The sequence below is a fragment of the Carettochelys insculpta genome, chromosome 8 (assembly GCF_033958435.1).
Source record: "Carettochelys insculpta isolate YL-2023 chromosome 8, ASM3395843v1, whole genome shotgun sequence".
Classification (NCBI taxonomy): domain Eukaryota; kingdom Metazoa; phylum Chordata; order Testudines; family Carettochelyidae; genus Carettochelys; species Carettochelys insculpta.
The window spans coordinates 30,401,741-30,417,603 of record NC_134144.1 but is presented as its reverse complement, the minus strand read 5'-3'; the positions used below and the strand labels follow the sequence as shown (position 1 = coordinate 30,417,603).

The 15,863-nt window shown below is 43.2% G+C and overlaps 1 protein-coding gene across 1 annotated transcript in view; it reads right to left on the bottom strand.

The window, feature by feature from the left end:
- CCDC141 (coiled-coil domain containing 141) overlaps positions 1-15,863 on the bottom strand; it is a 211,086-nt gene that overhangs the window by 120,627 nt on the left and 74,596 nt on the right. Inside the window, 1 exon segment of the mRNA XM_075001976.1 lies at positions 829-1,023. Coding sequence (XP_074858077.1) covers positions 829-1,023 — 195 coding nt within the window.

Sequence of the window (15,863 nt, the reverse complement as noted above, 5' to 3'; positions counted from 1 at the left end):
GTCTTTGTGTTAGTTCCCCTCTGTAAAATGGAGACAAAATACTTCCCAGTCTCATAGCACATTGTATGGATAAATACATACAAGGCTGTGAAGTGCTCTGAGATCTACTGATGCAACGTGCTCTCTAAGAACCTGGAGTTCCTGGCTCCCATGATGGATTTTCTCATTCTGTAACTATGACCAACATTCTTTACTCCTAAGTGTGAGACCTTTCCATTTAGCCATAATAAAACACACATTTGCTTGCAGCAGATTACCAAATCACTCTGTATCCATGAACTATCATCTTCATTATTTACCATTTTCCCAATCTTTGTTTCATCTGCAAACTTTATCAATAGTGGTTTAATATTTTCTCTCAGGTTATTGATAAAATACTAACTAAAGTAGGACCAAAACTGATCCATGTGGAACATACCTTTTCAATGATGATTCCCCACTTAACAATTACATCTTGAGATGCATTGGTTAGCCAGTCTTTAATCAATTTAATTGGTGCAATCCTGAATTTTTATCATTTTAGTTCTTAATTAAAATGTCATACCAAGGCAAATACCCTACACAGATCTAACACTGAGCTTCATTACACTTACCACTTACCTACCAAATCGCATTAAAAAATCAAGTTAGTTTGCTAAGAACTATTTTCTACAACCCCGTTGTAACTGGCACCAATTACATTTTCCTCCTTTAATTCTTTATTGAGTCCCATCTCAGCTGTTCCATTATTTTGGCCATTAATTTGCACAATCCTTGCATGTCAGACTTCAAGAGCAAAGTAACAGTCATATGATCAGATTATAATTACATACTTGGCCTCCAACTAACCTTGTCAGCAGCACTAAAGAAGTCATTGGCCTCCTGTAACAAGGTTTTCCTTTCCTCCATACGATGACACAACTCTTCTTGCAATTGATTTATTTTCTGATTTGAAAACTGCAGGTGTTCCTTTTCTGCATAGTCCTCTGAGAGCAGAATCTTGAGTGCTTCTGCTTTTAACTGTTCCACAGTGAAATTCCATTCCTAAAGGGAAGAGCGCTGATTTAATTAACTGTGGGTACCTAAAATGACCCAAAGGAAACTGTCGCATAGTAACATATTACAGTTATTGACAAATACAATTATGTGCTTTTGTATCAGTGAAAGCTATTGGCAAGGCAAAAAGAATTTCTCTCCAGCAATTTTGTAGCAAAATGACTGCTTTCACGAATAAGAATCTAGTGTCAAAATTGCCAGAGGATGGTCTCACAAGCAGAAGTATAGCTCAGTGGTTTCCAAATGTTTCATTAATGCAGACCCCCAATTGTTCCCCCAAACCATTTACAGACCCCCCCAATCACCTCCCCAAATTGTTCATGGACCCTCAATCACCACCCAAACCGTTCATGGACCCCCATCAAATCCAGTTAAAGCTGCCGTGTACCCTTCATTAATTGAGGGAAACCACAACATAGATTTTCAGACAGCTATTATTAACATTATTGGAAGATATTTAATTGAAAAATTGTGTGTATGTTTGCAATTTATTTAAAACTTATTTTCTGCGTTCATTTTTATTTTTTCCATGGACCCTCTGCAATACCCTAATGGACTCGCAGACTCCTAAAGGATGAACGGACTTCAAGTTGGGAGCCACTGGTGTACGCTACATCATGCCTGCTGGGTGACGTGGCCTGGCTGAAATAAAAAGCAGTCCTAACCCGATAGAAACCAGACATGTTTTTCAGGTTGTGACCATGACCACTTGCAATCCCCACTCAGGGCCATACTGCACGCTCCTTGTTGAGAAGCTGGCTCTCTTTCTAATTAGCATTTTATTTTGTAGTGAAATGTGTGTTAGTGAAAGCAGATGTTCTGATAGGCTGGCAGAAATAATTTGATTATTTACAGAATAGCTCTATCCCAATCTGTTGCTTTAATCCTGTCCTCAACATATCATCAATAAGGATGGAGAGTTTACTTTGCATCCTTCCATTGTGACAAAGTCCCTTGTTGGCCTCTGTGGGTCCCTGCGCTTTCTGGCGGATCTGTGCTGCCTCAGAGACTCACGGAGGCCCCCCCTTTTGCCCAGGCCCTTCCAAAGGCAGGGGTCTCCACTTAGCGAGCCATCCTCATCATAGGCAGGACCAGTACAGGGAGAATAATACCAGTCCCCTTGCAGGCCCGTGCCTGCTCCAGTAAAGTGATCCCTCGGGGGAAGGATGGGGGGAGTCCAGACCCACCCTCCACCCTGGACTCCGGCCCAGGGTCCCTAGGAGAACAAAAGGCAACTGGCAGGACCTTTACCCCTGCCCCAAAGTAGTAGCCTCACCCTGGGCCACTTTGCCCAACACTTCCCCATGGTACCTTTTCGCTCTGCTCCTCTGGTGCGCCTCCCAAAACCTTCCCCCCTGCTACCAGATGGGGAGCCTTTTACAGGGAGCACAGGGCCTATCTGACCAGTGAAGATCTGGGCCTAGTCAGGGAACAGAAATACATTGGCCCACCCAGTATACTGTCCTTCTAGAAGGCTCCGGAAGCTTCCAGGTAAGGGTCTACCACGGGGTTTACCACACCATTCATTCCTGGACTGTTGTGACAATGGTTTTGTGATAGAAAGTTGTTCAAAGAGATCAGCAGCAACTTTTACATAGGCCAAGAGACAGTGGTGATAATTGTAAATTTCACTCACAACTGACTGCGGATGGATTTGGATCAGTAATCAAGTGAAAGGCTCCTGCCAGTCCCTTGAAATATCCGGTCCCCTTCTTATTTGTTTATAGAATGCCAGGCCTACATAAAGTGGATGAGTGCTAATAAATGCAAGGTCTTTTACATTGAAAGGAGTAATCAGAACACTCATACACCTTACTGGATTCCAAATGAACTGAAACAACAAATCTGGATATCACCATGGACAGCTCAATAATGCTCTGCACACAGCTGCAGCCAAAGAAGCAAACAAAATGTTCAGAAGTACAAATAATAGTATGGAAAATAAGAATTACAATTTGATCATGTCTCTGTGTGCCTGCTCCTTGAACATTACATTTTGTTCCATTCACCCAATGTAAATAAAAGCGAAAATGGAGTTTAGAGATGGGTAACAAAAATCATTATACAATATGTGAAAAATCCAGATGAAGACAGAATGAAAAGATTGGGAAAGTTTCATTTACAAAAGAAATTAACACAACCAATAGTAACATGAGTTACTCAAGGGACGCAGTAAGTATGCATAAAAGAACCAATGATAGAGATGAGGCAAATTGGCTGCTCCTATTTACATGTGCTCATAAAAGAAGAATAAGGTGACTGACATTCAACAATATATGGAATATTTTCCCTGGACAATGAGCTTGTAGTTCTCAATGCCACAAGATAGTATTGAGACCAAGAGGTTAGCAGGATTCAAAAAAGGTGATGACACTTGTATGGGTACAAGAGATTTAAACAATACATTTGGAAGGGATATGCATTCTGATGTTTAACCAGCCTCCAGCTGAGGGGATTATGAGGAAACTTCCCTTTGGATAGGTTATCCCATTTCTACCTACTTTAGGGTTTCTTGCACCTTCCTCTGAAGCTACAGAAATAGCCCTAGTGACAGAACTGGACTTGCTTGATCCACTATGTCAATTCCCATGTTTTTATATAAGCAAAGTCCAGCTATCACATCTACTTTAAAAAAAACTGTGTGGGGGACAGAATTTGGAAAAAAAATATGCAGTATCTGAAACAAACTCTGCAAGTGTGAGTGTTGTCTCCCCTTTATCTATGGAAGAATGAAAAAGCTCAGCCCCAACTACTTGTGGAGCTCCTGAAATCTGTGGAAGACATGCACAACAACCTTGCATCTCTGCATACAATCTGGGACCAAGCTCACCTAGTCATAGAACATCTCTTTATAGCCTGGAATGGACCCACAGAAAAATTCATACTATCTATGGTTGTACTGAGTTTACAGCAGAATTGCTACCGTTTTCTGAAATGGGGAAGAATGCATGTACAATAGAACTGGCTGAAAATTTCCCAGCAGAACAGCTTGCTGTTGGAAAGTACAAGTTTGCTTATAGCAAAATGTTTGACAAAAACATGTCAATTTTTGACATTTCATTTTGAACAAAAGTTCTTCTGCCCAGCATTTCATAGCATCAAAGCCTTCTGTTCAGACATTTCAAAATGGAACATTTTTATTTTTTGTTTCCAAAATTAGAATTAAATGTTTTGATCAATTGCAAATGAATTTCTTCCCCCAAATTGCATTTTGCAGGATGCCTGGATACGTTTGTTTTTATTGTGTTGTGGGATGGACAAAATTTCAGACTCAGGGAAGCATGTCCTACTTAACAGAAAATCTGATTCCTGCCTGGCTGAAACATACATGCACCTTCTCCCCAGGTTCCCTTAGTGCTGCAAACTTGACCCTCTTTCTCTCCCAGCATGAGCCATGAGCAATCATGTGACCAAAGGACTGACTCTCCCATCTGTACAAGAATTCTCAGAGCAGTTTCTGGTCCTTGTTTGTTAGGGCCCAGTTCTGTCCTACAAAAGGACCACAAACAAGCATCCATGGCCCAAACTGATCTCATTATTTCTAAACTCTACCATTTGATACCTAGAAAATATGGCTGATTTCTCTTTATTTGTGTCCTTTTTTCATTTGCGCATGCCATCAGTGAATTGCCTAAAATTGCACATTCATCCAACCCTTCCCAGTTACACTGAGGAATACAGTAAACTCTTTCATATCTGGCAACCAGGATCAGGACCAGGAGGTTGTTGGATATTAAAAAATGCTTCTCAACAGGAAGGCAGCAGCGGGATCCCCAGTATGGAAGCAGGGGACCCTGCCAGCTCCGCAGCTGGGAACTGGCCGGGGTGGAGGCTTAAGGTAGGATTCTGGCAGCTCTGGGTCTGGGAGAACTTTGCAGGTTTGTGGGGCTCTACCAGTGGCCCGGGGCTGTTCTAGCATGTGGGGTTGTGTCTGGGTGCTGGGCTCTGCTGGCAGCCTGGGGGGAACTCCACTGGCAGCCAGGCCAGGAAAAGCTGTTCTGCTGGCTCAGAGGAATTCCAGCAGCCCAGGGGCTGAGAGCTGGCAGCTCCAGCCCCAGGCTAGGGGTGGAGCCGGCAGGGGCTGGAGCCAGTTAATTGAGAGTTGCGGTATAATGAACACCAGATAAAAGGGAGTTTGCAGCACCACATGAATGGTGCAGATCTTTGGACCCTGGAATTAGACCTTTTCAGGACTCCAGAAAAAAAAATAGTGGCGGGGGGATTAATATCTAGGGACAAAAGTCAACAACCCATTCAATTTAATTGTCATTGTTATAAAATTGTATTGCAAAATTGTTACTTGCTTAAAAAAGCCCCAAATCACCTCTGTCCAAGAAGTAATAACCTTTAAAACGTACATTTCATCAGTTAAGAGAACACTGAAATGTATTCTCTGAAGCATAGGTTCCCAGACTGAGGGGCATGAAGAAATTCCAGGGAGGGGCGTGAGGCAACACACATACTTCCTGAGACCCCAGATCTGGCACGCAGCTGCGGCACCCCCAGGTACCAGCTGAGCTGTCCCCTTCCCTTGCCCAGACCATCACGAGTACTCTGTTCAGACCCCCACAAGTATGGCAGATCCCTGTCCCCCTGCCCAGATCCCCACAAATACTCTGCCCTTCTGCTCAGACCCCCACAAGTACCCTGCACAGGACCCCACCAGCCCCCTGCCCAGGGTATCACCAGTACCCTTCTTCTGCCTCCTACCTCCTGGCCAGACACCTATCCCCAGCTTGTTCCTGTACCTTATTTTCCACCCTAATTCTGCACCCCACCCCATCCCACACACTGGATCCCTCATTTTTGGCTCCACCTCAGAGTGTAGATGGACCCACAAATTCTACTAACCCTGGGACCCTAGAAGAATTAACCTGGCCTGAGGCCTTGAACCTCAGTCTACCTACTCTCCCCCCATAGGGAGGGAGGTGTCTCAGCTGGGGCCACAGGGCTTGGAGGATTTGTATGTGGTGGGTTTTTGTCTTGTTTTTGTTTTTTGGCACCTCAGGGGATCTCACTTTTGTGGTCCCTGACTTATTTTTCTGTAGATCAGTGAACCCCAACCCTAAACAGGTTTCCTGCCTCTCCCATAAATAAAGACAACACTAAAACATTTGCACTGGACATGTTTTATTTAAAAATGAAGCCTGACCAACAAGCCCCCAATCAGGGCCAAGCCGCCATCTGACCAGAGCATCATAACACCCCTGCATCTGCACACACACCTCAATCCTGAGCCTACCATACACTGGAACCCCCCATCCTGAGCCTCTCACATCCCTAGTCTTCTGCCACAACACTACTGCACAATCTACACACTGCACGTCTGTGTCCTGAGCCCATCATACTTCCAAGTCCCCTGCCCTGAGCCCCTCATACACCCCAACCTGAACTCCTGCACCCTCACATCCACAAGCCTGTGGTTTGCTCAGCCCCTCAACACTCCACCTGACTGCAACACTCTCCAGCCTGGAGGCTTCTCCCTGAGCCAGCAGCCCCTTCTCCACCTCTTCCTGTACCCAAATTCCCTCCCAAAGCTTGCACCTTTCACCCCTTCCCACACCCAAATCCCTCATTCCCACCCCAGAGCCCGCACCTCCTGCCTCAACCCACTAAGGGCTGGGGACAAAAGAAGATGGAGAGGAAGGGAACACAGAGTGGGGCCTGAAGAAAGGGGTGGGGTCTTGGTGGTTGCACTGACATTTAAAAAGTGATCTCGGGTGAAAAAAGATTGGAGTTTTTAAAATTTCAAGTTTCATACCACAAAATACAATTTTTTTTCTTTGCCTTTTGATGTGTAGAGGCACAAATTGAATTTCTAGTGAAATGGGGGGTTGGATGATGGTAAAGAAGTAGTGCGGGGGCATGAGGATTTCTTAGAAATCAAAAAGGTGCATGATGCCGAAAAGTTTGGGAACCACGGCTCTAAAGTAACACTTGTCTTGAATAAAACCACATTTTTGTTTCTTTAACTTCTGCTTGGCAAAATTAGGGATTTCAAGATTGACTACGTTCTAGTGTGTTCTTTACATTTCCTCTTTTAATTTAAAGTAATTGTTTTTGTTGTATAAAAATAGAGAGCACAATCTATGTAAAGACAGCACCTTATGCACGCTATGCACACACTAATGCATTTACTTGTACGAATAAATGCGTCAGAACTGGCTCTATAGGACCACTCCTACGAGACAGTAAATTCCATCAGCTCCTAACAACTGTCCTTGGATTTGCAGGTAGATACTGCATTTTATGATGAGATCGTATACATGCTTTAACTTACATTTCAACATACAGCTATTGGAATAGATAGTGTGAATTAATTTAGAAAACAACTATGAAATACATTCCTGCGAAGTTAGGGTCTGTTAATGGGGTCTGCCAAAGTGGCATTAGCACAGTAGCAGATAAATGTGCTCATTTTATAATGGAAGACCTAGGCCTTAAAATTAAAATAAAATACTACTTTACAAGAACAGTTAACATTTTCCTAATGCACTAGCATGGACTCCGCTCATAATTAACTCAACTATGAAAAATTCTATTTACAGAGAGGTGGAATGAATGTTCTAAATTGTTTCAGTGCATATGATGAGACAGTGATAACTCCAGCTGGAGAGCCACTGATTATAAGGAAATGACTCCACTTACTGTGAAATGACTGCACTGTAGCAGGCTGCCACATTCAGAAATTTGCCTTACTGAAAGGCCCAATATTCATCTTGTATATGATTTTCAGGTAAAGGTTGATTTGTTTGAAGAATCACATGAAATATGTCTCTTAGTTTTTGCTTTAACCTTTCAAGCAAACTAAAAATGCCAGTTTATTGAAATTATTAAAAGTTGTAAAAGAACTCCATGGCTATTACATCCCTAGACACTTTCGAAAGTCAGTAATTATAGCTAGATTCATTTGATATTCTGTATGGTCTCATAATGACCAGGTGCCAACTCATGCCAAGGTCCCCATGCCTTAGCTGAACACTGCCAAATACACCATTGGAATCAGTGAGGCTCACCTTTGTGGTAGTATTGTTAAAATGTTTTAGAACGATAAAAAAGGTGTTTAGTGCTTATGCTGTGTTAAATGCTTGTGAGTTACTGCATGCAATAATCTCACCTATAATAGCTGTAAGTCATATTGTAAGATAATATTTCTGCAGTTATACTGTGAGCCTCTGTGACGGTGTAAATCACCAGAAAGAAGAGAGACATTATTTTAAATTAAGGAAGGATCTTCAGCAGAAGGTGTAATACCTATCCTAGAAGAAAAGGGCTGTGGATAGCAGGCAAACTCTTATGGAACTTTGCAATTGAAATTTCCTTAAGAACACTGAAGAAGAGGACAAATTATTTTTGTTCTATTTTCCTCCCCATGAAGATGAGTGATGCAACTATCAGTGGAGCTTGCAGCTCAGAGCACATGACAGCAGAGGAAATAAAACAATAAGAAAACTAGTTATCTCTGTGGGTCTTGGACTCTGGTGGGTGACATTTTTCTAGCTGTAAGCAAGCGATGCCCAGCAGCTTAGCTCATGTTAGCCCTAAAGGACATATGAAACTCACTCAAGAAGCATCTGTTACCTTTTGAAGCTTAAGAGAGTGATGAATTTGTTTTTCTGTGTTTTACCTGCTTTAAGCTTGTAAACAACTCTCTGGTTTCCTTTTGTATATTTAACAGTTTATTATAGGATTGACAACAAGCAGTATTCCCTGGAGGCTGAGAACCTGGGCAGCTGGCTCAGTAGAGATTCAGGTGTCCTCCAGCTGCTTAGCAGAATGCACACAGTCGCACACAGTGGGCAGTCTGTCTCTCTACTGATGGTGCACATCCACACATTCCTTGGTGTACATAACAGAATTTATTCCACTCATGGGTAGGTAAAAATAGAGGACGCACTAGCTACAAACACTGCCTTGCTGTGAAGTTTAAGGTAAACATTGTCTTTGCTGTGAGATTTAAGGTAGCTGACCTGGGTTGATAATGGACAGTTCGAATAGGAGAGGAAGACCCCACAGACAACGGGAAGATGATATAGTAGATTGGTGCAGAGCTAGTCTACAGAAACTAAGCCACTCCGCACGGGACAGGGAAAGGTGGAAGGAAATAGTGAGAGAGGCATTATACTACTACATGTGCTGAGCCCACGATAGTTGATGATGATGATGACGACGATGACCTGGGTTAAGTGACTGATCTTGTGGAAGTTGTCGTAACCTGAAGACTGTTGTGATTCTTGGTGTAAGGGATCATCTACCACAAAGGGACGCTCAGCCATGTGGGGAACAGAGATCTGAGTACCCAAGGGGACTGTGTGTGAGTTCATGCTAAGGTTGTTTTAACATCTGAGATGTTTACATTTGAAATTTGGTTTAGTGAGATCTAAGTATATATCTCACAACTAATTTGGGGTTTGGACCCTAGTTCCCAACAGTCTGCCCTACAGTTGGTATTCATAGTCTTGAGTCACCTACAGGCAGCATTACAGATCTCTACTAAATATTCAATCTGTTTCCAAAGCATTTATATACCATTTTTAGTATGCAGTTCTTAATTTTCTTTTTTATAGAGAAAGGACTATCAAAGGCTTGAAAGCTCAGTGGAGAAAATCCTTGTCAGTTCTTTCTGTTTTTCTGCCTTCTAAGTGTTAACTCTGTAACAGGCTATCACTTGGCAATGAAATATTTCTGCTACTTGTCTCCACCAGAAAGAACACACAGCCTGCCATTATCTTGACTTTCCAGTTTGACAGAGACATGTGAATACTCTGACCCATTAAAGACACATGGCACTGTATATACCGGTGCTCAGTGTGTCTCCACAGGTCATGCCATTATTCTCATTTTTCCTCTCACAGTAGTAGCCTTTTAAACGGTAGCTTTCACTCTCCCATTTGGCAAGGAAATTGAGCTCCTTCTGAATTGCTTGATTGATTTTGTTCTTCTGAGAGGATTAGAACTGTTAGACTAGGAAGTGAAATTTTGTTATTTTTAAAATGATCGTCTCAAACTTTTTCTTCATAAAATGCTGTGGATTTATTGTCTGAAATAAGTAGATACTCCTCCTGCATCAGCTGAAAGACAGCATAAAATTCCCTGTTATTGCTCAGACCGTGTACCACTGCAGCGTGTCTGGCAAAGATGCTCTACGTCGACCAGAGAAAGCTTTTCTATCAGCCTAATAAAGCCACATCTGTGAATCGCAGAAGCTATGTCACTAAGAGAAGCTCTCCCATCAACATAGTGCTGTACCCACAAACGCTCATGTTAAGTAATTTATGTTGCTCAAAGCGGTGGTTTACTTACACCCCTGAACAACAATTTTTGCCATAAACTATAGTGTGGATATAGCTAAGACAAGTGGTGGGGGCAAATGAGCTGGTCTGTCTCAAACAATGGCTTCTTACAACACTAAAACCTCATGACATGTAAAACTAGTGCTTTTTTGGTGCGTACCTCAGCAGCCCCTGCCATTGGATTGGTGAGGGGGAGAGGGCCAGGGAGTTGGCTGGGCATCAGCTCCCTTTTTCCCAAAAAAGCACACTGTGTAAAACCTCAAGCGAACTTGCCTCCTGGAACAATCTGACATGAAAATGAGAAATCTTTGCAAAAAATGAATGCGACATAGGTTTATGACATTACAGGTCTGAAGTTCAAACTAGTTAAATATATATTTTTCAGGCTATGGGAAGAAATAGATCTTACTACAGTACCTGCAGTATAAAAAAGGGCCAACTTTTCAAATCAGTGAGTGTTTTTTTAAAGTTTATACTTATAAACTTTCTTCCTGTATCTTTGCATCTGTAATTAAATTTTAGGAACCAACCTAAATAAACTGCAACTGCCAGGTTACAGGAGCAAGTCAGATAGCAGCACTGATATTCTTATGTACACCCACTCAGAAAAGTTTCATGCTCAGATTTCATTAGTGATGTGAAAGTACTGTATCACATCAAAAGCTGCACTAATATAGTCTGTGATGGATCTGGAGCTGCTCTGTAACAATTTGTTAACAGAGCTAGGATAAAATTATGGTCAGCAGGTTAAAAGACCAGTTGTGATTTATTTTTCTGGGTGAGGTAATGAATTTTAAAAAGATTTTTGACCCTAAGTCTCACTGGAGATGGTACAGATGGTACATTAACTTGACCAGCTGGAATGCACACACTAAAACTGTGTCTACACTAGAAGGTTTTGGCTACAAAACTTGGGGAGCATCCGTACTAAAAATGTGTTCTGTCAACAGTAAATCGACAGAACATAATGCTTTTGTCAACAGATTTCTGCCTCTTCCACACAAGGCAGAACACCTTTCTCTACAGAATCTGTTGACAGAAAAGCTGTGTGGATGCTTGGTGGCGGGAGGGAGGTGCTGCATCCTGGATAACCAGTTAGCCCTGTCTGGTGTGTTTCCGGTTGGTTGTTCTATCCAGAAAGTGGCCGGACAGTCCAGACACACTGTTGACAGAAACAAAGGGTCCTGTGGCACCTTATAGACTAACAGAAAAGTTTTGAGCATGAGCTTTCGTGAGCACAGACTCACTTCATCAGATGCTGGTCTTGGAAATCTGCAGGGCCAGGTATAAATAAGCCAGAGCAAGGGTGGGGATAACAAGGTTGACAGAGCGATCCACTTTCGTGTGTGGTCACAATCTGTCAATAGAAATTGTCAGAAGATATCTTCTAACACTAACTTCTGTCGACAGATCACTCAAGTGTAGACACAGTTTAAATATTCAGCTCATGCTAGTTCAGTTCAGCCCTTCCTCTTTCCAGGAGGCTTTCTATTGGGTCATGAATGTCTCACAGGTGAGTGCTCAATCATATTCACCCCATTTGTTCTATATGGATAATAAAGGTCCTCTTGGTACTTTTTAATAACAGAAGTGATATGTTATTAGACAACTCATTTTTTTCCTCCAACAATACCAAAAATCAGAGAAAACTGAACATTATTTCCTCACAAACACTGAAATTTTTACTGACAGTATAAGTTTGTGGTCACAAATCATTATCACAAATCAATATCTTCCTAAGCAAGCTCCTTCAAACAATTACCCACTTAAACCACCCAAATTGTCCTTTCCTCCAGTCTTCTGACCCATACATGCAACACAGCATCAGAAAGATAGCTAATCTCCCCAAAACCAATAATGAACCCTTAACAAAGACAAATTGGGGAAAAAAACCTGTGTGGAGATGAGACAGCCCTAAGAACATGAGAAGACTTCTTTCGTATTAGTTTGTAGAATAGCTAGGGTGACTATCCATCCCATTCTGAGTGGGACAAACCCATATTTTGGGTCCCAGGAAGGAGTCCTGATTTATTTGAACAAAGGGGCTAATTGCACAGCTGCCGCCCCGTTCCTGGCTCCCCATTGCTTGGGGAAACTGACACTGCACTGGTGGGGCTGCTGCCTGGCTTCTGGCTCCCCGTGGCTTTGGGTCGCTGGGAGACAGATTAGTGCAGCTGCCACCTGGGTCCCAGCTCTCTGTGCCTCAGGGAAGCTGGGAGCGCACTGATGCAGCTGCTGCCCAGCTCCTGGCTCCCTATAGCTTGGAGGAGCTGGGAGCACACTGGCACGACTGCTGTTCTGTTCCTAGTACCCCAAGGCATGGGGCAGCTGGGGAGGTCCCCCAGGGCAGCAGCCCTGGGCAGCCACAGCCGCGGAAATACCCCTCCCCCACACCCGCCTTCCCTGTCTCATATTTCAGTCGATGAAAGACTATGATTTTTTTCGAGGAAGGTAACTAAGACTAACTTAACAGTGCCCTTTAGGACCTATTCAGACATTCTCCAGTTAACTAGAAAGCTACAGAAAGTACCCTTGTCTGAGTCTGATGTAATATACCCCTTGCAGTGTTTCTCAAACATGCAAATGGATCTTCCTGCGCCTTCCTCATATTATCTGATAGGACCCATTGTTTATGACACGTCATATAGCAACTTCTGAGGTATTTTGATGTGATAGAAGCTACATTTTGAAGTTAATACAGAACACTCACATTTTTTAAGTAGAACACAAGATGGACACTAAAGAGAGTTCTGGAGAGGGAAGTAATTCCATCTGTAGTAATGTTTCCAGAAAAAAATCTGTATTATATTTTTCATATTACTAATGAGATTGCTTCCAATTTATATGCTTCAAAAAACTGGTGTCTTTTAATTGGGGAGAACATTAGAGAAACAGACATATAAAAAACGATCACCAAAAGAAAGCAGAAGACTTTTGAAGCATTAATATAGTTGTCTCACTCTTTGGAGACTTAGGCTTAACTTCTGCTTTGAGACTTTTCAGCTTCAGATAGCACCTTTTTAATTTAAATCCAATGATGTGCATCAGTGCCTTTGTCTTACACAGCATTTTATAGCTTTTCTGGTTCATCTCGTAATCATCCAGACAATGAGAGTTTGATTTACAAAGCAATACTTTTTATGCCTGTTTTACAATTTCATTGTGTGTCACTGGTAAAGCAGTCTTGATACATAATGAATGTTCAGTCCAAGCAAAACTGGTCAAAGACTAGGAAAAGAGAGCATGTAGCAGTATCAGTGGAAAAATGAAAACCAGATAACTTGAAAAGAAAAGGTGCCCAGCAAAGACCTGATGTAGGGTAAGCACATTTTTTACATTATTTCTAAATGCACACTCCCAGCTGGAATTTACAACAATGAAGGATTCAATTTTGTTAGTCAAAAAAAGCAAACTAATCTCTGTTGGAGCATCTTACAGCAGGCTGTGTTGCAAAATAGTGCTCTTCGGGGATACCACTATCCTCTCAAAAGTGCATTGGGCTGGACAGTTTTCGCACTTGAAAGTGGTGATATATATCAATGGTCATTCAATGTGACTGTAATTTTCCACCACTTATTACCTAGGTCGGGGTCAGCAATTCCCAGGACATGTGCCAAGAGTGGCATACAAGTAGATCTTCATTGAGACACAAGGCACGACCTCAAACCTGCCCCTCCTCCCCCAGACAGCTGGGAGTTTGTGCAAAGCCATGCTGCCTGCGGATTAACAAAAGACCAGCTAATGCTACCAACCACCACCTGAACAGTAAAGCTCTGCATCTTACTGTATTGATGAAGCTGTTGTAAGTAGGAATATTAGTGCCTTTAAAAAGTAGCACTGACTGTGAAGGTCAAAACGTCAAACTTCGGCACTCCATCTTTAAAAAATTGCTGACCCCTGATCTAAATCAGTGATTTGGAAGGTGACAGACTATTGGCCAGAGAGCCTGAGCCAGGCCCTGTCATCACAGTCCTGCCCAAAGAGTGGTGGCAACTGTGAGCCCTGGAGAGAGGGGTTATATAAGGCAGCTGGGCATACAGGAAAGGGAGAGACAGAAGGAGGAAGGGGAAGAGCCGGAGTGTGGAAGGATCTACACCCCATAGCTGGGTAAGCAGAGAACTTACTGTGATCAACTATATAAAGAAGTTGGTGGGACTTTACACATAACAACAGCAAAAGCCTGGAACTGGAGTGGCCTCTCCTGAGTGTCTGGACAGGACAAGGGTCTGGGGCCCAGGAGCGTGAGAGGCCCCACTACAAGAAGCTGTGGTGGAGTCAACTCACCTCTACCCTCTGAAAGTGGGGTGATGATGCTGTAGCCCTGTGTCAGTTGATGCCTTGCAACCAAAAACAGCCAGCCTAGCTACCAAAGTCAATACACCTTGGCCTCCCGTTGCAGGGCAATGAGGCCCACTGGCCTGACTCTCTCTATATATAAGCCCCTATTCTCAGGGAGCTGTTGCCTAATGGCCAGAGTCAGTGTATGTTACCCATTAGTTGCATAGCAACATGGTCCACTGGCCAGAGTCAATAGGTTTCAGTCCCTAATCTCAGGAATGTGGGGTACTGACCAGAGTCAACATATATTAGTTTCTAGTGTCAGGGCAGTATGGCTCCGAGGCCAGAGTCAATAAGTTTCAGCCCCTACTCTCAGAGCAGCATGGTTCAGTGGTCAGAGTTGATAGATCTCAACCCCTAATTGGAGGGCAGTGTGGACCTATAGCCTGAACCTTGGGACAGGTGGGGAGGGCCCAACCCAGGGCCCTATCTGTTGCAGAGCCGCCTACCCCCGGGTCAATGGGCAATGTCATTGAAACACACTGACTCACTCGGGTGAAAGGTATCACTCATGCACCTTTCCACGGTCACTTCCTAGTGGGTCTCTCACTGGTGGTGTCTCTCCAGGCTCTGGGAGCTCCTCAGGGTGCAGCTGTGCTCTCTCTAGGATCTCCGAAGGGGTCTGGGTGCCTGTATGGGCAACAGAGTCTCCGACTCCTGTGGTTCAGGTTCCAGCTGAGCAACAGCAGAGGCTGCATGACACATCCTTCCTCCTCAGTAGTCAACCCACAGTGAGGTGAGCTACTGACTTTTATACTATGGCAGTGGGAGCATGCCCAGCCATGACACACAGGTGGGGCTTCCACAGCTAAGACTCCAGTGCGGAGTCTGTTCACCCCATTACAGAAGAAAACACAAAATAATTGCGTGATAAGGTTTGCAAATGATAGAAACCTTTTTCAGGGATGAGTTTGGGGATCAGCTGTGTTTAAGACCTTCATCAACAAATAGCTAATGGCACACAGAGTACGCGTATAAAGTTTGCAGATGATATCAAGTTGGGCGGAGTTGAAAGTCCGCTGGAGGATAGGTTCATAATTCAAAATAATCTGGACAAGCTGGAAAAATGGTCTGAGGTAAATAGGAAAATGTCTGTCTAGGAAGGAGTACTGCAGAAAGGGATCAAGGGGTCATAGTTAGCCACAAGCTAAATATGAGTCAGTGTGACACTGTTGGGGGAAAGAAAAAGCAAACATC